This window comes from Oryx dammah, unplaced genomic scaffold (assembly GCF_014754425.2).
Source record: "Oryx dammah isolate SB20612 unplaced genomic scaffold, SCBI_Odam_1.1 HiC_scaffold_16, whole genome shotgun sequence".
Classification (NCBI taxonomy): domain Eukaryota; kingdom Metazoa; phylum Chordata; class Mammalia; order Artiodactyla; family Bovidae; genus Oryx; species Oryx dammah.
The window spans coordinates 2,852,149-2,871,785 of NW_024070200.1; the positions used below are offsets into that span (position 1 = coordinate 2,852,149).

General features: G+C 48.3%; 1 protein-coding gene and 1 non-coding gene across 2 annotated transcripts in view; both read right to left on the reverse strand.

Moving 5' to 3' along the window:
• The window catches only part of ZNF839 (zinc finger protein 839), a 16,128-nt gene extending 9,986 nt beyond the window's left edge, over nt 1-6,142 (reverse strand). Inside the window, exon 1 of the mRNA XM_040256881.1 lies at nt 5,855-6,142. Coding sequence (XP_040112815.1) covers nt 5,855-6,142 — 288 coding nt within the window. The remainder of the gene's footprint in view (nt 1-5,854) is intronic.
• An 11,414-nt stretch (nt 6,143-17,556) lies between these two features.
• TRNAI-AAU lies at nt 17,557-17,630 on the reverse strand. The gene has a single exon. It is a non-coding gene; the product is annotated as a tRNA-Ile (tRNA).
• Between the last annotated feature and the right edge of the window lie 2,007 nt (nt 17,631-19,637).

Consider the following 19,637-nt stretch of genomic DNA (forward strand, 5'->3'; position numbering starts at 1 on the left):
TCTGCAGCCCGCGGGCGCTCACTGCTCTGTAGCGCCCTCTGCAGCCCATGGGCGCTCACTGCTCTGTAGCATGAGGCAACAGGTGGCCTCCCGCCCTGCACTCTCTGGTCTGCTCTGCGCCGTCACAGATCGCAGATGTGCGTGTACACACGTGTAAATTTCTCCAGGGCACACACTTAGGAGTTGGGCTGCATTTCTTCATCAGCTTTTTTTTTTTTTAACATCTAACAAAATTTTATTTTATCCTTTTGGCCCCATGGCTTGTGGGATCTTAGTTCCCAAACCAGGGATAGAATCTGAGCCCTTGGCAGTAAAAGAACCTAACCACTGGATGGCCAGGGAAGTCCCTAAAAAAAATTTAAACGCACAGGCTTTTTGACCCAGCAATCTTGCTTCTTGGATCCCAGAAGAAACACTGGCACTGTCACAAGGATGTATGTCTAGGAGGTTGAAGGCAGTGCCATAACAGAAAACACCCGCCAAAGGTGAGGGCTGCTGCCGATTAGGTTCCACAAGTACTTTTTAGAAAAGAATATTTATTTATTTGGCCAGGCTAGGTTTTAGTTTCGACACTCAGTATCTTCGATCTTCACTCTGGCATGGGGGATCTTTAGTGTAGCTTGCAAACTCTTAGTTGTGACATGCAAGATCTAGTCCCCTGACCAGGGATCGAACTGGGCCCCCTGTATTGGGAGTGTGGAGTCTTAGCCACCAGACTACCAGGGAAGTCCACACCAAGTTACTGAGCAGTGACCTTGTGCCTGATACAACGGTGTAGGTGTTTGGGAGACAGCGGTCATGGTCTCAGGGGGGTGGGCGGGGCAGCAAAACTAGGTTCCTGCCCTCACTGAGCAGAAACAAAGAGAGAAAAGACAGGTATACCTCATCACCCAGAGCCGACTTTTTCAACTCACCACAGCTGACATCTTGGACCAGTCTGTCATGCCAGCTGAGCTGGGCAGCATTGAGCACAGCCCCGCCTCTACCCAGCAGAAGCCAGCAGCACTCCCCAAGCTATCACAATGAAAAATGTTTCCAGTGACTTCCCTGGGGGTCCAGTGGTTAAGAATCTGCCTTCCAGTGCAGGGGATGTGGGTTCCACCCCTGGTTGGGGAACTAACATCCCACGTGTCTCTGGGCAACTAAGCCGGTGCCCTGCACTCCAGAGCCTGTGCTCCACAATGAAGACCCTGCGTGCCCCAACTAAGTCCCAATGCAGCCAAACAGATTAAAACCAAAACCAAAATAGCACCAGACATTGCCAAGTGCCCTATGTGGGGCAAAACTGCCCCCATTGAGAACCACCAATCTGGGGTCACTAACAGGCCCTCCTCTTTGGACTCAACCCTCTACCAAGAAAAGGATCAATAAAAATATAACAGGACAGAATGAAAACCTGAAATCAAGTTGGAGGTTGGAGTGTATCTGTCTGCACATTATATACTTACTACAAACAGCAGACAATTCAATATATCGGTTTTTGAGGTGTGCAGAGCTGGCCTTGAGCCAATATGAATCAAATGACAACTAGCCATGGATCGGAAGAATCAATATAGTGAAAACGAGTATACTACCCAAAGCAATCTACAGATTCAATGCAATCCCTATCAAGCTTCCAGCGATATTTTTCACAGAACTAGAACAAATAATTTCAAGATTTGTATGGAAATACAAAAAACCACGAATAGCCAAAGCAATCTTGAGAAAGAAGAATGGAACTGGAGGAATCAACTTGCCTGACTTCAGGCTCTAGTACAAAGCCACAGTCATCAAGACAGTATGGTATTGGCACAAAGAAAGAAATATAGATCAATGGAACAAAATAGAAAGCCCAGAGATAAATCCACACACATATGGACACCTTATCTTTGACAAAGGAGGCAAGAATATACAATGGAGTAAAGACAATCTCTTTAACAAGTGGTGCTGGGAAAACTGGCCAACCACTTGTAAAAGAATGAAACTAGATCACTTTCTAACACCGCACACAAAGATAAACTCAAAATGGATTAAAGATCTAAATGTAAGACCAGAAACTATAAAACTCCTAGAGAAGAACATAGGCAAAACACTCTCCGACATAAACCACAGCAGGATCCTCTATGATCCACCTCCCAGAATACTGGAAATAAAAGCAAAAATAAACAAATGGGACCTAATTAAAATCAAAAGCTTCTGCACAACAATGGAAAATATAAGCAAAGTGAAAAGACAGCCTTCCGAATGGGAGAAAATAATAGCAAATGAAGCAACTGACAAACAACTAATCTCAAAAATATACAAGCAACTCCTGCAGCTCAATTCCAGAAAAATAAACGACCCAATCAAAAAATGGGCCAAAGAACTAAATAGACATTTCTCCAAAGACATACGGATGGCTAACAAACACATGAAAAGATGCTCAACATCACTCATTATTAGAGAAATGCAAATCAAAACCACAATGAGGTACCACTTCACACCAGTCAGAATGTCTGCGATCCAAAAATCTGCAAGCAATAAATGCTGGAGAGGGTGTGGAGAGAAGGGAACCCTCCTACACTGTTGGTGGGAATGCAAACTAGTACAGCCACTATGGAGAACAGTGTGGAGATTCCTTTAAAAATTGCAAATAGAACTGCCTTATGACCCGGCAATCCCACTGCTGGGCATACACACCGAGGAAACCAGAATTGAAAGAGACACATGTACCCCAATGTTCATCGCAGCACTGTTTATAATAGCCAGGACATGGAAACAACCTAGATGTCCATCAGCAGATGAATGGATAAGAAAGCTGTGGTACATATACACAATGGAGTATTACTCAGCCGTTAAAAAGAATACATTTGAATCAGTTCTGATGAGATGGATGAAACTGGAGCCGATTATACAGAGTGAAGAAAGCCAGAAAGAAAAACACCAATACAGTATACTAACACATATATATGGAATTTAGAGAGATGGCAATGATGACCCTGTATGCAGGACAGCAAAAAAGACACAGATGTGTATAGCGGACTTTTGGACTCAGTGGGAGAGAGAGAGGGTGAGATGATTTGGGAGAATGGCATTGAAACATGTATAATATCATGTAAGAATCGAACTGCCAGTCTATGTCCGATGCAGGATATGGCACGCTTGGGGCTGGTACGCGGGGATGACCCAGAGAGATGTTGTGGGGAGGGGGGTGGGGAAGGGATTCATATTTGGGAACGCATGTACACCCGTGGTGGATTCATGTCAATGTATGGCAAAACCAATACAGAATTGTAAAGTAAAATAAAAAATAAATTTAAAAAAAAATGACAACTAGCTTTACTTTGCTAGTTTTAAGAATCACATTTGTTTCCTTTTACTACCAATCACTTAGATTGTTTCTCTAAGCTCTTGAGGCATTATCAGATAATGCCATTAAAGACAGACAGACACACATACAAACACAGGGTAAATCCTATTGTTTCTGAATTACCACAGAGGCAAAGCTGGTCTGATTTTTTAATCTGCTCTGCAGACTAGTTTACCAAGTGGGTATTCTACCTGATACCTGTTATATGTCTATTTCATTCAACAAACTTTTCCTAAGTATCGCTGGGGGCCAATTCATAAACAAGTCAGGTCCCAGCCTCACCCGTGGGGCGGCGGGGTTTCCCCTCCCAGGCCTGCCACCTGCAGGCCCGCTGACTCAGGTCTGCACTTTGCCTCAATGTCTGTACTTTCAAAAGCTCCACTGCTACATCTGAAGGCAGACTGGGTTAATCGCAGAATGCCGATAGGAAACCACCACCACCACAGCGCAACAGGTGCAGTAAGAGAAGCAGGGGCAGCTCAAGGCTGGCAGGCTTCCTGGAAGAGGTGACCTCCGCAGGGGTCCTTGAAGGATGAGTACAATTTTTGGAACAGATATTCTAGGTGTAAGGAAAAACGTGTGTATGCACAGATGCATGAAAAGGAGCACTCCGTGTGGAGGAAACTGAAAATCTCTCTGTGGAGCAGGAACAAGGCTGGGAGGGGTACGCGCTGACCTGAGGGAGTGTGTTCAGTACGTACCTTCCAATCCACACCACCCCCCAGAGACCCTCCCCTGCCTGGGTTCTCCAATCACACCCGGGTCCCCGCCCCCACCACCTCTCCTCTTCTGCATTTTCAACTCGGACCCACCCTCCCAGATCTAGCTCAGACCACCTCCTCACCCCCTTGGCCAGAAACCACCTCGTCCTTTCTCTCCGTGCATTTGGCTCTGTCCTATTTACTTAGTATCTCTAGCTTTCTGACCTTGACCAGAAGCTTTCTGAGTGAGGAATTACCTCCTTGGTCACATAACCTCCATCTCGTGCGTCTCTGTGGCCTTTGTGGCACAGCCAGGGGGCAGAGAGTATTACCAGAATTGAGTGCAAAACCACAGTACCATGAATGCATTACGTGTTTTATCACCCCAATGAGAAGAGCTAGAGAACATGACCATGCTATCTAACTCCAATTAAGCTTGCTTTCATTTTGGGGAATACATCATTTTGGGGCTCTTTCCTAAGTTATCTAACCCAAAAAGCTATAGCAACATTCAACAGGCCCTGGAGTGCAGCCATGCCTGGGGGAGGCTCGGGGTAATCACTCAGCCTCTCTCAGCTCCTTCCTCATCTATAAAATGCTGATAAAAACACTTTTGTGTGGTTGCTGAGACCCAAGCAGTCCAGCACTGTACCGGATACAGAGAGGAGATGGACAGACTCCGCCACCAGAACCCTTCGGATTCCACAGACCTGCTATGCAGGACTTCAGTGGGAGGCATTTATTTCTTCAGCACGGTAGGAGACAAACGTCCTACAAATAAGAAAGCCAAAGTCCCAAAGAGGTTGAATTACCCAAGGTCACACTTCTAAGAAGTTTGGTGTTTGGGCAGTCATACTTGTCTCCCCAAACTTGGGTGAGACAACTCTCCAGTCTTGATGACCAACTGGGTACCAATCTTAACTGGCCAAATCCCTCAGAAACAAAAACATAAGCTTAGTGAAGACTGCTGATTTACTCTCTACCTATTTCTTCTATAGGCAGGATCTCTGGCACTTTTGGAGTGAGAAGCACGGTGACATTTACAAGCCCAGTGCTGAAAGGGACTGTGACTTTACAGGTGACATGAATGACCTCAGGCTTGGATGCTACTCTGGACGCTCTGGGATGGCAAGACCCATGTTTGAGTTCCAGCTTCCTTAGCGGCCAAGAGCTGTGTGACCCGGAAATCAGGCCACTGAGAAAGGACGCTGGCTAGCACACGGAGTGCTTTCACGGGTTTCATTCATTAAGCCAATGTCAGGCACCTGCCGGGTCTGTAACAGGGGTTGCAAACGCAGACGCCGCCACTGCGAGCAAGTCACTAGAATGTACTTTGTTCGGCCCCCGAGTCTCGGCCGGGCCACTTGCAGCCCCTTCCACCCGAAAAGACTCTCTACGTTGGTTCCTTTTAATCCATTCAGGTCTCCGCTGCAGTGTCAGGCCTGGGGACCCCTCACTCGGGAGCAGCCCCCAGGTCCGGCCGCTCTTCATGGACTGGGTTCAAACGCCGCCCCCGCCGCAGCGCCTGGACACCGTGAGCGCTCAACGAAAACGGGACGAAACGCCCGCGAGAGAAGCCAGGCGGCGCGGAGGAGGCGCGGGCAGGGGCCCCGGCGGGGTGGAGGAGCCGACGGTGCCGGCGCTGACAGGGGCGGGGGGCCTGCCGCCCCCAGGGAGCCGAGTATGGGGACGCCCTGAACTGTAACGGCCGCTCTCTCGGGCAGGGCGGCTCTAAGGCCTAAGCGGAGAAGCCTGCCTTCCCCGCGCGAGGCCTCTCGGCCCGCTCCGGGCCTCAGTTGCCCCACGGCCCCTCCCGGCGCCTCACCTGCGGCGGCAGCAGGCGCGGCGGGCGCGGGGGATCGGCGCCGGGGCCCCGCTGCTGGGCGGCCTGCTGGGCCGCGTCCCGCAGCCGCCGCGCCGCGTCCAGCACGCAGGGCGGCGGCGGCGGCTCCGCGGGCGGCTGCGCCTTCGTCACCTGCTCCAGGACGCGCCGCAGCTGCTCGGGGCCCAGCGGGGCCGCGCGCGCCGCGCTCCCGCGCTGGGAAAAGGGAGCCCGGCCGCCGCTGCAGCCGGCCTCACTGCCACCCTCAGCTTCCGGCTCCGCATCCGCCATGACAGCCGACGCGGAGACCCGAACCCGGGTCGCCGAGCGCCGGCGGCTCAAATGTGCGTCACCTGGGAAAGGAGGCAGCTACGAGTGCCCCGCAGGCCAAGACATCTCGGAAGGCGACCGCACCTGACAGACAGAGCCGGGCGGTGGGCGGGGCCTGAATTGGCCCCGCCCTGCCGCCCCTTCCTGCCCAGAATGCTACCCGGCCACATTGCCTCATTGTCAGGCCATGTTCCTCCTTCCCCTGTCACCTCCTGCGAGAGGTGTCCAGCAAAGAGTCTTCGAGGTTCCAGAGCTCCTGGCCTAAGATCACATTGTCCAAACGCTCTCAGCGTCACCTGAAAACCCTGTCTGGACCTGCGGAGGCGTGGATCAGCAGTGGCCCGCTGCAGGGGCAGGGGCTCTGGGAGCAGCAGGCTTGGCTGTGGCAGAAGCCCTGTTAGAGGAGGTCGCCGTTAAGCCCACCATAGAGTTGCGGAGCAGACGACCCCAAAACTGCAGAACACTTATACCAAATAAATCCTCCCACTGTTAAGAAAGTTCTAGGACCTACAGTAGACTGCCCAACCCGGGGATCTGGCAATGGGACTGAGAACCCCCAGGGGAATTTGACTTTGGAGGGCAGTGGGATTTGCTTACAGAGCTTACACAGGACCAGGGAAATAGACTCTTGGAGGGCACAAGCAAAATGTTCTGCACATCAGTACCCAGGAGAAAGGAGCAGTGACCCCACAGAGACTGACTCAGACTTTCCTGTGAGTGTCCATGAGTATCGGGCAGAGGCAGGTGCAGGGTCGAGGGCACTGAGTGCAGCTGTGCGCGCAGGAAACCTTTTGAAGGGGGTTGCCATTATCTTCCTCATGGCTTCCCCCGTAGCTCAGTGGGTAAAGAATCTGCCTGCAATACAGGAGACCTGGGTTCAATCCCTGGCTCTGGAAGATCCCCTGGAGAAGGAAATGGCAACCCACTCCAGTATTCTTGCCTGGAGAATCCCGTGGACAGAGGAGCTTTGTGGCTACAGTCCATGGGGTTGTAAGAGTCGGACGTGACTTAGCAACTAAACCATTACCACCACCATTATCTTCATTACCTCCGCCATAGTTTGGTCTCAGTCAAACAACAGGGGGGGAATATAGCCCAGGCCATCAACAGAAAATTGAAGATTTACTGAGCATGGCCCCACCAATCAGAACAAGACCCAGTTTCCCCCACAGTCAGTCTCTCCCATCAGGAAGCTTCCATAAGCCTCTTATCCTTATCCCTCAGAGGGCAGATAGAATGAAAGTCACAATCACAGAAACTAATCAAAACCAGTCATATGGACCACAGCCTTGTCTGACTCAATGAAACTGGGAGCCATGCCTTATAGGACCACCCACGACAGAGGGGTCATGGTGGAGAATTCGACAAAACGTGGTCCACTGGAGAAGGGAATGGCAAACCACTTCAGTACTCTTGCCTTGAGAACTCCATAAACAGTACGAAAAAGCAAAAAGATAGGATACTGAAAGATGAACTCCCAGGTCGGTAGGTGCCCAATATGCTACTGGAGAGCAGTGGAGAAACAACTCCAGAAAGAATGAAGAGACGGAGCCAAAGCAAAAACAACACTCAGTTGTGGATGTGACTGGTGATGGAAGTAAAGTCCAATGCTGTTAAAACAATATTGCATAGGAACCTGGAATGTTAGGTCCATGAATCGAGGCAAATTGGAAGTGGTCAAACAGGAGATGGCAAGAGTGAACATCGACATTCTAGGAATCAGAGAAAAAGAAATGCAAAAAGGCAAAATGGTTGAGGAGGCCTTACAAATAGCAGAGAAAAGAAGAGAAGCTAAAGGCAAAGGAGAAAAGGAAAGATATACCAATGTGAATGCAGAGTTCCAAAGAATAGAAAAGAGAGATAAGCAAGTCTTCCTCAGTGACCAATGCAAAGAAATAGAGGAAAACAATAGAATAAGAAAGACTAGAGATCTCTTCAAGAAAATTAGAGATATCAAGGGAACATTTCGTGCAAAGATAGGCACAATAAAGGACAGAAAGGGTATGGACCTAACAGAAGCAGAAGATATTAAAAAGAGGTGGCAAGAATACACAGAAGAACTATACAAAAAAGATCTTCATGACCCAGATAACCACAAAGGTGTGATCACTCACCTAGAACCAGACATCCTGGAATGCGACATCAAGTGGGCCTTAGGAAGCATCACTACAAGCAAAGCTAGTGGAAGTGATGGAACTCCAGCTGAGCTATTTCAAATCCTAAACGATGATGCTGTGAAAGTGCTACACTCAATATGCCAGCAAATTTGGAAAACTCAGCAGTGGCCACAGGACTAGAAAAGGTCTGTTTTCATTACAATCCCAAAGAAAGACAATGCCAAAGAATGCTCAAACTACCGCACAATTGCATTCATCTCACACGCTAGTAAAATAATGCTCAAAATTCTTCAAGCCAGGTTTCAACATGAGCCATGAACTTCCAGATGTTCAAACGATTTACAAAAGGCAGAGGAACCAGAGATCAAATTGCCAAAATCCACTGGATCGTCGAAAAAGCAAGAGAGTTCCAGAAAAACATCTATTTCTGTTTTGTTGACTATACCAAAGCCTTTGACTGTGTGGATCACAATAAGCTGAAAAATTTGTTCAAGAGATGGGAATACCAGACCACCTTACCTGCTTCCTGAGAAATCTGTATGCAGGTCAAGAAGCAACAGTTAGAACCTGACATGAAACATCAGACTGGTTCCAAATCGGGAAAGGAGTACCTCAAGGCTGTATATTGTCACCCTGCTTATTTAACTTATATGCAGAGTACATCATGTGAAATGCTGGGCTGGATTAAGCACAAGCTGGAATCAAGATACCAATAACCTCAGATACACAGATGACACCACCCTTATGGCAGACTGCAGCCATGAAAGTAAAAGACGCTTGCTCCTTGGAAGAAAAGCTATGACCAACCCAGACAGCATATTAAAAAGCAGAGATGTTATTTTGCCAACAAAGGTCCATCTAGTCAAAGCTATGGTTTTTCCAGTAGTCATGTATGGATGTAAGAGTTGGACTGTAAAGAAAGCTGAGCGCTGAAGAATTGATGCTCTTGAACTGTGGTGTTGGAGAAGACTCTTGAGAGTCCCTTGGACTGCAAGGAGATCCAACCAGTCCAATCTAAAGGAAACCAGTCCAGAATATTCATTGGAAGGACTGCTGCTGAAGCTGAAACTCCAATACTTTGGCCACCCAATGCGAAGAACTGACTCACTGGAAAAGACCCTGATGCTGGGAAAGATTGAAGGCAGGAGGAGAAAGGGATGACAGAGGATGAAATCATTGGATGGCAACACCGACTCAATGGACATGAGTTTGTGCAAGCTCTGGGAGTTGGTGATGGACAGGGAAGGCTGGTGTGCTGCAGTCCATGGAGTCGAAAAGAGTTGGACACGACTGAGTGACTGAACTGAACTGAGAGAGAGTTCAAAGTGTGCATTTTTATCAAGCGTGGTCCCCACCCCCGAAATTGTTTCCCTGTCGACCCACTCCTCCTGCCCACTCATCCAAAGGCACTTGCCCATCAGTGCCTGTTGGCTCGCGCTCAGGCAGTGAATGATAGGTGCATGAGTGTGAATGAATGCATGCGCAGGGGAACCTCTGCAGCCCTCCTCACACTCCAGTCGCAGCTCTGCCAGCCTCTTCCTCCTTTCCCAGTCTCCCCTCCTCGCCTCTCCTGGTTCCCAGTGACTTACAGCCACAAGCACTAAGGCGGCCGTAGGGCCGTCGGTCAACAAACACTAACTAAGCGCTTGTCGGGTGAGCCGTCATCCCTGCCCTCTACAGACAGTCTAGGCTGGAGGGGAGGGGACTAGCGTCTGCAGCGTAATGTGGTGAATTCACGAGGCTCGTGGTTGGAGAAGCTGGGGCCAGGCTTATTCATCCAAGAGAAGTTTCCAGTTATCTTTCTGATGATTTTTCTCTCCACTGGACCACCACGATCGTCATCCCCCATCATCATCACCATCATCTCATCATCAGAGTCAATAATCTTACACTCACTATTCCCTGCAGTGTCTAACTTAATTCATTAGTAGCCTCACTAAGGATTGGCCTAAAGAGAGATCAGATTTGTAGGATTTGCTCCAATTTCTTAATCCTTTTCTTCTTTCATTAAAAAAAAAAAAAAACAACTTTCAAATGAAAGACTTTCTCATCCTTTCATCCTCAAAAGTCAGACAGGTCCTCTCTGACATCTAAGAAAGAACTGTCCCCTCATCTAGAACACAGTATCCCATTTATCTTTTTTTGAGCCTGTCAGGGAAGAAAAACTTTTCCCCTATCCGCTTATGTTCTGTCTCTGAGGGCTTGTGAATTAAGCTGACAAAAGACAGATTAGCAAGAGAAAAGACAAATATTAGGGAGTTCCCTGGTGGCCTAGTGGCTAGGATCTGGTGTTTTCACTGTGGAGCTCTGGATTCAATCTCTAATCAGCAAACTATGCTACACGGCCAAAATACACACATAAACACACACAAAAAAGAACAGGCAAATTTTAATATAATGTATTTTTATTAATGTACCAATGGAATTCACAGAAAAATGTGGCAGTTAGAATGTGGGGCTTATACATTATCTTAACAGGGGAAGGGATGGTGGGAGAGGGCACTTATGGGAAAACAAACAACTTAGGAAAGATAAATAGGCCCTAACCTAGGGTAGATGGGAGATAGGATAGTTTCCTGACAATGCCTGCTTAAGGGTGATGGAGGCTTCTCCTGTCCAGTGGTGAAAGTCAGTCTTGCCTGGTTGTTCCCAGGAAAGAGGATTTAAGACAACCGAATTCTTTTGGAAGGCTCTACTTTAGGCAGAAAAGACTTTTCAGAAGCTAAAATGGCTTCTGTTCAAAATAATGTTTATGCCATAGAGGTGAATTCTGGACCCTTTCAAGTCCTTGTTTAGGGCAAGTTATGGGCTCAAAGGGCAGCAACTTAGGCTGGCTCCTCCCCTGCAAGGCCTCTGCATCTAACAAGGTGCCTGTCATACACACCCCAGGTGTTGGTGCTGAAAGCTCAGCCTCTCTACACTGGTGCTGAACTACATCTCGGAGACTGAGTTTTGGGTGAAATAGAAATGAATAGCTGTGTCGCTTTGCCAGGCAAAGGGGGCACAGCGGCCTTGTATCTCTCAAGATACTGTGTCCTCCCCGGGGAGGACTTGCTGAGGAGCTTTATAGCTGCAGCCCCAGGGTGGGGTTGCTGACGAGACTAGAGCGCGTAAAGGGCCCAGGAGTCGCAAGTGCTCAGCCTCCTAATCATGGCGAGCTTCTCTGGGGCCTCCAGTCTTGCCTCAAGCCCTTTCTTAGCTGTTCCTCCCTCGATTAGCAACTGTTGGAATCTGCGCTTGGGACTCAGGTAAGGTCATGGAGGCTGGAGTCTCCCCTACAAACAAGAAATGGGGGACAGAAAGGCTTCTGGGGTCTTCCCTGGTGGCTCAGTGGTAAAGAATCACCTAGCAATGCAGAAGACACGGGTTCGGTCACCGATCCAGGAAGATCCACATGCTGCAGAGCAACTAAGCCCGGGCACCCCAACTTCTGAGCCTGTGCTCCAGAGCCCGGGCCCACGGCCACTGAAGCCCGCGTGCCCCAGGGCCTGAGCTCCACAACAAGAGAAGCCTCCGCAGAGGGAGGCCCGCACCCACAGAGCAGCCTCCACTCTTCCCGACTAGAGAAACGCCTGTGCAGCAATGTATACCCAGCACAGCCAAAAATAAAATAAATGAATAAATATAATAAAATAATAAAGGCTTCCATGCCTAGGAGCCCACAGGGTCCGGCTTGATTTCAGTGTGAAATGCAATCTGAGTACAGGTGCCTATTCTAGGGGTCAGGAGCCCCAGGTTCTCCTTCCAACTAACTGTTCATAATAATAATGGTCCCATCGCACATTGTATCTATGTATTTATTTTATTTCTGGCTGTGCTGCGTCTGCCTCGATGTACGCAGGCTTTCTCTGGTTGCAGAGAGCGGGGCGGGGGCTACTCTTTGGTTGCAGTGCATGCGCTTCTCATTGCGATGGCTTCTTTTGTCGCCCAAGGGCTTCAGCAGTTTTGGTTCCCAGGCTCTAGAGCACAGGCTCAGCAGTTGTGGTGCACGGGCTTAGTTGCCCAATGGCATGTGGAATCTTCCCGGATCAGAAATTGAACCCATGCGTCTGCATTGGCAGGCAGATTCTTTACCACTGAGCCCCAGGAAAGCCCTCCATCACACTTTTAGTACACACAGAGCACGTGCCAAAGGCGTTAAGCCTGTAGTCTGTGGACTTGAGCTGTTACTCATTTCAATCAGAGCTTAAGGCATATTTGAGAAAAGAATGAATGAATGGTCTAGTAGATGTTCTCATTTGAGATTTTTTTCAAACATGATTGGGCCTTGATGTAAGATGGCACCCACCCTTAAAAGCCTTTGCTAAATGAAAAACTCCTGGGAACCTCCCTGGCAGTCCAGTGGCTAAGACTCCTGCTCCTAATGCAGGGGCCCCAGTTCAATCCCTGCATGAGCCGCATCTCAGCGTTCACATGCACAACGAAAGGTCCTGCGACAGAGATGGAAGATTCTGGTGCCGCAACTGAGGCCCAGGGCAGGCAAATAAATAACAAACATTTTTTAAAAATCTAAAAATGCCTGACTTGGACTATGAGTGAGAAATTCATCCAACTGCCCTCTCGCTACACACTGCAGAACTGAGAGGAAGAAATGTGAAGTCTAACCAGCCAGAATGGTTATCATCAAAAAATCCACAAACAATAAATGCTGGAGAGGGTATGGAGAGAAGGGGATTCTCCCCCACTGTGGGGAGGAATATAAATTGGTACAGCCACTATGGAGAACAGTATTGTCTTTTAGTCTATAAGTCGTGACTTTTTTGTGACCTCATGGACTCTAGCCTGCCAGGCTTCCCTGTCCATGGAATTTCCCAGGCAAGAATACTGCAGTGGGTTGCCTGCATTGACAGGGTGTCCCTTTTACCACTGAGCCACCAGATGGTAAACTGAAAAAAAAAAAAAAAAACCACCTAAAAATAGATCTACCATGTGCTGCACTCAGTCGTGTCCAACTCTTGGCAACCTTTGGACTGTGGCCCGCCAGTCCATGGGATTCTGTCCATGGGATTCTCCAGGCAAGGATACTGGAGTGGGTTGCCACGCCCTCCTCCAGGGGATCTTCCCGACCCAGGGATCGAACCCATATCTCCAGCATCTCCTGCATCACAGTCAGGTTTTTTACCCACTCAGCCACCTGGGAAGCCCAGAGGTATCATATGACCCTACAATCCCACTCCTGGGCATATATCTAGAAAAAAACATGGTCTGGAAAGATACATGCACCCCAGTGTTCACTGCAGCACCGTTTACAATAGCTAAGACATGGAAGCAACCTAAATGTCCACCAACAGAGGAATGCATAAAGAAAGTGTGGTACATATACACAATGGGATATTACTCAGCCCTTAAAAACAATGAAATAATGCCCTTTGCAGCAACATGGACGGACCTGGAGTGTCATGCTGCGTGAAGTCGGACAGAGAAGGAGAAAGATCCTATGGCATCTCTTATATGGGCAGTTTATAAAGAAATGATACAAATGAACTCAAAATAGAAAGAGACTCACAGACTTAGAACATGAATTTGTTGCTGAGGAAAGCATAGTTAGGGAGTTTGGAATGGACGTGTACACACTGCTCTGTTTAAAATGGATAACCAACAAGCACCTATTGTATAGAACGTGGAACACTAGTCAGTATTATGTGGCAGCCTGGATGGGAGGGGAGTTTGGGGAAGAATAGATATACATATATGAAAGGTTGAGTTGCTTCCTTGTTCACCTGAAACTATCACAACATTGTTAATTGGCCATATCCCAATACAAAATAAAAAGTTAACAAAAAATGTGAAGTCTAAGATCTCTCTGAAAAACAAAAAACAAAATGTAGCAAGAGATTTCCAGATACTTCTGCTACCCAAAAGTTGGGTTCGCCTCTAGGTGAGTGTGGACCCAAAAGACAGCCAAGTCAAAAACTGAAGGAAGGGCGCATTCCTTGCAGGAAGTAAGGAGAACACCAGGGATCTTTCCTAAAGTGGTGACAATTCAAACAGCAAAACTGGGGGAGGGGCTTGGGTGGTATATACATATTCATGAAGAGGATTGAGCAGAGGAGAATTCAGCATAGCAGTGGGGCAAAGATGCTCATTGAAATCAGGAGGGTCAGAAAACGTCAACATCACGAACCTTTAGGTTCGAGTAGATCTGGTGGAGGGAGTTTAAATTCTGCAAAATAGCTCAAGAAAGTGCTTCAGGCTAATCTTTACCTTTGAAACAGAACTGGGAGTCTTTACAACAGATTTATTATCTTTGGTACTGTCACTTCTCTTGCCAGATAACAGTTTGTTCTCTGTGCCCTTCAGGTTGTTATTACTGAGCTTTTCCGCCTGCTCACCCCCACTTTAGGCTGCACTGTGTTTGCTCTGAGCTCCAGCTTCCTAAGCTAGTGCCGCTGTGGTCTCCCTCCAGTCACCATCATAATCATCTACGAGGACCTCATCAGCCATGATGAGATGTTCTCTGCCATCTACCGCATCCGGGAGGTTGCAGACGTGCTGTCGTGGACAGATTGTGTCTGGAGGTGGAAGGGAATACGGCCAGTAGGACAGAAGGTAACACTGATGACTCGCTCGTTGGTGGAAATTTCTCTGCTGAAGACCCCCAAGGATGAAGGTACTGAAAGCACAGCAATCGCTGACATTGATATTGTCATAAACCATCACTTGCAGGAAATCCACTTCACAAAAGAAGCCTACAAGTGAAACAGGAGAGAAAGGGGGTGGGGCCCAACCTTGAGAAGAATGGCACCACCCTAGGATACAACATGAATGGTTAGGGCCAAAGGGGTCCAAAATGGTGACAAGACTTCCCCTAGACTGTGAGCCTCAGTGTATGCTCACTGTAATGTGTCAGCAAGCTAAGTGACACACTCACAGGCACTCATCAGCATGTGAAATTACCCACCCCAATAAAAAGTGGCAACCCCGTAGCCTGGAGCCGCTCTTGCCTTCCGAGATGGCCCACGCTCTGCCTGTGGAGTGTTTCTCTCTAAATAAATCCACTTCTCACCTATCACTTTGTCTCTCACAGAATTCTTTCTGCGATGAGACATCAAGAACCTGAGCTTCATTAAGTCCTGAGACCAGGTGTGTGATCTCAGTTAAAAGACCATGAGCTCAAGTCCCAGTGTGGGTTGCACGGTTTTACAAGAAATACGTGAAAGATTACATGAGGTCACTCAAAGGGAAACTTGAAGAGGAGACCAGAAAAACTAAAACCTTTTATGACAGAGGCTGCGGAACAAACCAAGCACATCCTTTCTAGTTTCAAAAACGACTGGTTCTTTATTAGTGTACACATGGATTCAGATGGCATGGTTGCTCTGCTGGACTACTGTGAGGACGGTGTACTGTGAGGACGGTGTGACCCCTACATGATTTTTCTTTAAGGATGGTTTAGAAATGGAAAAATGTGAACACACTCGGCTGTGAGTTTGAAACAACTATCCTCACAACTGGCTGCCTGCTGCTTTTCATCCACACAACACCAGGACTTAGACAACTGGGCCTAATGTCATCCTGAGCTTTTCCTTTATTTTCTCATTGATTTAGAGCTTCCCTGGTGGCTCAGAGTTGTTGTTGTGTCTTTTTTTTTAATTTTAAAATTTCTATTAATTTCTTATTGGAGGAAAACGGCTTTGCAGTGCTGTGTTGGTTTCTGTCGTACATCAACATGAATCAGTCACAGGGACACACATGTCCCCTCCCTCTGGAACCTCCCTCCCGCCTCCCACCCAATCCCGCTCGTCTAGGCTGTCACAGAGCACTGGGTTCAGCTCCCTCCCTCGTTCAGCAAATTCCCACTGGCTCTCTGTTTTACATACGGTAATAGATCTGTTTCAGTGCTACCCTGTGGGGTGGAGGTATGATTTTTGAGGGGGAAAAACACATGTCATGTAGGTTGTCTAAAAATTGTTGTTGTTCATTCGCTAAGTCATGTCCAACTCTTTGCGACCCCATGAACTGCACCATGACAGACTTTCCTGTCCTTCACCATCTTCCAGAGTTTGCTCAAGCTCACGTCCATTGATGCTATCCAACCATTTCATCTTCTGTCATCCCCTTCTCCTCTTGCCCTCAGTCTTTCCAGCATCAGGGTCTTTTTCAACGAGTCCTCTCTTTGTATCCGGAGGCCAAAGGATTAGAGCTTCAGCTTCAGCATCAGTCTTTCCAGTGAATATTCAGGGTTGATTTCCTTTAGGATTGACTGGTTTGATCTCCTTGCTGTCCAAAGGAATCTCAAGAGTCTTCCCTAGCACCACAATTCAAAAGCATTGATTCTTTGGTGCTCAGCCTTCTATAAAGGTCCAACTCACACATCCCTGTATGATTACTGGATAAATCATAGACTTGACTAGACAGACCTTTGTCGGCAAAGTGATGTCTCTGCTTTTTAATATGCTGTCTAGGTTTGTCACAGCTTTTCTTCCAAGGAGCAAGCATCTCTAATGTCTAAAACTAACATGCATTTAAACTAAACAGGTCTCATTATTACTGACACCTGTTCAAGGGCAAGTATGGCGGCCAGGCTTAGAACACTAATTAGCTAGGCCTGAAAGGGCTTTTCTCATGTCCTGAAAGCTATGCCTGCTTCTCTTTCTCCCCGGCCTGCTACCCTATTTGCTTTCTAACCCTAACTCCTCACAACAGGCCGGGCAGTCATCTGGCCGGTCCTTGTCTCCACGCGTGCCGGGATGCGTGTCTCCTTCCGGGCTCCCCAGCTGGACTAGGACGCGTGCAGTAGGCGCTCCGTAAAGGAGGAATGGCCTTCGCTTCGGTGGCACACACACTAAAATCTGAAGGATACAGAGATAGGGCCCCTGAGCAAAGATGACACGCAAATTCGCGAAGCGTTCCATTAAAAAAAAAAAAAGAACCGCAACAACAACAATTAAAAAAAACAAAAACGTGTGGAATGAATGAATTCCAAGGCTGGATTTTCAACTCTAAGAAACTCCAGAAAACTGAAAACTGAGGTCCCCCTGAGGGCTCTCAGAAGCTCTGCATTGGGGAGCAACCCGCAGTGACATCGGAGAGTATTCTAAAACATGCCCGAAGCGGGCAACATGCCCCCAGCGCGCGGGGACTTGGGGTACCCTCCCCTCCCTCCGCACCCCGCCCCGACCTCCGACCCAAGTCCAGAGTGACTCCGCGATTCCTTCTGTTTGCACGCGGCCCACGGCACTCAAGAAGCCTATTTTTCAAGACAGCTGTGAAACAAATCCATAAGCTGGGGGGAAAAGAAAAAAAAGCCTGCTTTTGTGGCCCGTACGGGGATCGAACCCGCGACCTTGGCGTTATTAGCACCACGCTCTAACCAACTGAGCTAACCGGCCACTTGAGCGCCTGCTATCGCCGGCTCACTTACCAGATATCCACGCCTGCGCCGCACGGAGCCGGCGAAGCGCCTCCGGGCGGAGTCCGCCGCGCCGACTTCCAGCCGGCGCCCGCCCGCCCGCGCTGCAGCGGTCCTCCTAGTCACCCCCGTGGGCCAGATAAAACAACTGAGGCCTTGAGGCCTTTAAGGAGAGGGGAGGAGACTTCTTAGAGCGAATTGGAGGCTTTCACTGGACAAATGCAAGCTGCCCCTGAAACTTCTTAACTGGGGAGTAGGATTCTCCAACTCAGTGCTTATTCATCACTGCCAATCTCACAGCGTGGAAACTTCGTGTATCAAGAGCGTGGCTAAGTCACTTCAGTCGTGTCCGACTCTGTGCGACCCCATTGACGGCAGCCCACCAGGCCCCCCCGTCCCTGGGATTCTCCAGGCAAGAACACTGGAGTGGGTTGCCATTGCCTTCTCCAATGCATGAAAGTGAAAAGTGAAAGTGAAGTCGCTCGTCGTGTCCGACTCTTCACGACCCCATGGACTGCAGCCCACCAAGCTCCTCTGCCCATGGGATTTTCCAGGCAAGAGGACTGGAGTGGGGTGCCATTGCCTTCTCCAATCAAGAGCATTGGGCACTGCTAAATGAAGTTTGGAAAATGCAGAAAACCAGATAAAGGACCAAAGAACCTCCGAATTCCCCACCGCCCCGAGAAACAATGGCTACTGGGGTCTTGGCATCCTTCCTCCCAATCTGTTTTCATTGGACGGTGTATTAAATATGACGGTGTATTAAATATATGCAACCTTGTGAAAAAGAGAATAATTTTTATGTTGCTTTTTGTACTGAACATTCTATTACATGTATATCTCTAAGTGATTGAAAATGTCATTTTAAGTGGTTCCTCAATGTTTCTTAAGTAAGGCATAGTTTTCCTCCTCCCTCCTTTTGAAGATGTCTGGCAATTGTCATTTTGCCCTCTTTTGTTAACTAGCACATGAATAAATCATGAAATAGCTGTGGAATGGGCAATGTGACAGCCACTGCAAAGGCAAAAGGTCTATATGCAAAAAAAAAAAAGGCAGAAAAGTGCTGGGAAGACAAAACCCAAAGACGTCCATTCCTCCAGCCGTGTGTCCTCGGGGTCTCTTGGTCCCTGAGAGGCCCTAGCCGCCTGCGCTCATGTGCAGGTGCTCCAGAGCGCAGGAAGGGAGCTCCAGCTTTTCACCTAGTCTACGACTCTGGTCTGATCGCTCCAAAAAAAGTGCTCCCACGGGAGATGTCTCATCAAGGTTCCCTGTTGCAAGCAACAGAAGCCAAGCCTAGTTAATCTTAACTGAACAGATTTAATTGAAAAGATGTGAAGTAGGGAATTCCCCAGTGGTGAAAATGCTGAGCCGGCACTGCCAACACTCCAGGTTCGATTCCTGGTGGGGGAAGTAAGATCTCATAAGCCTCCAGGTGTGGCCAAAATATAAATAAAATAAACGTCATGAAAAGACACGCAGGGAAGCCAAAGCCCCGGCTCTGTGACAACCTAGAGGGGTGGGATGGGGAGGGAGGTTTCAGAGGGAAGGGACATATGTATATAAATGGCCAATTCATGTTGATGTATGGCAGACACCATCACAATATTGTAATCATCCTCCAATTAAATAGAAGTAAAAAATAAATATCATGAAAAGATGTGAAGTTCTTCACCTCACCACCAGGAAGGCTGGAGAACCAAGCATGGACAAAGAGCCACTCAGTCAAAACATCCTCATTCAGCCTGGCCCTACCCCAAGCCCCGGAAATCGGCTGTGAGCAAAACAGACCTAATCTTGTCTTCACGGAGCTCAGACCTGTGCTGCATCAGTGCAGGCGGCTAGGGCCTCTCAGGGACCAAGAGACCCCAGGGACACACGGGCTTGGGGAATGGACGTCTTTGGGTTTTGTCTTCCCAGCACTTTTCTGCCTTTTTTTTTTTTTTTTGTATACAGACCTTATGCCTTTGCAGTGGCTGTCACACTGCCC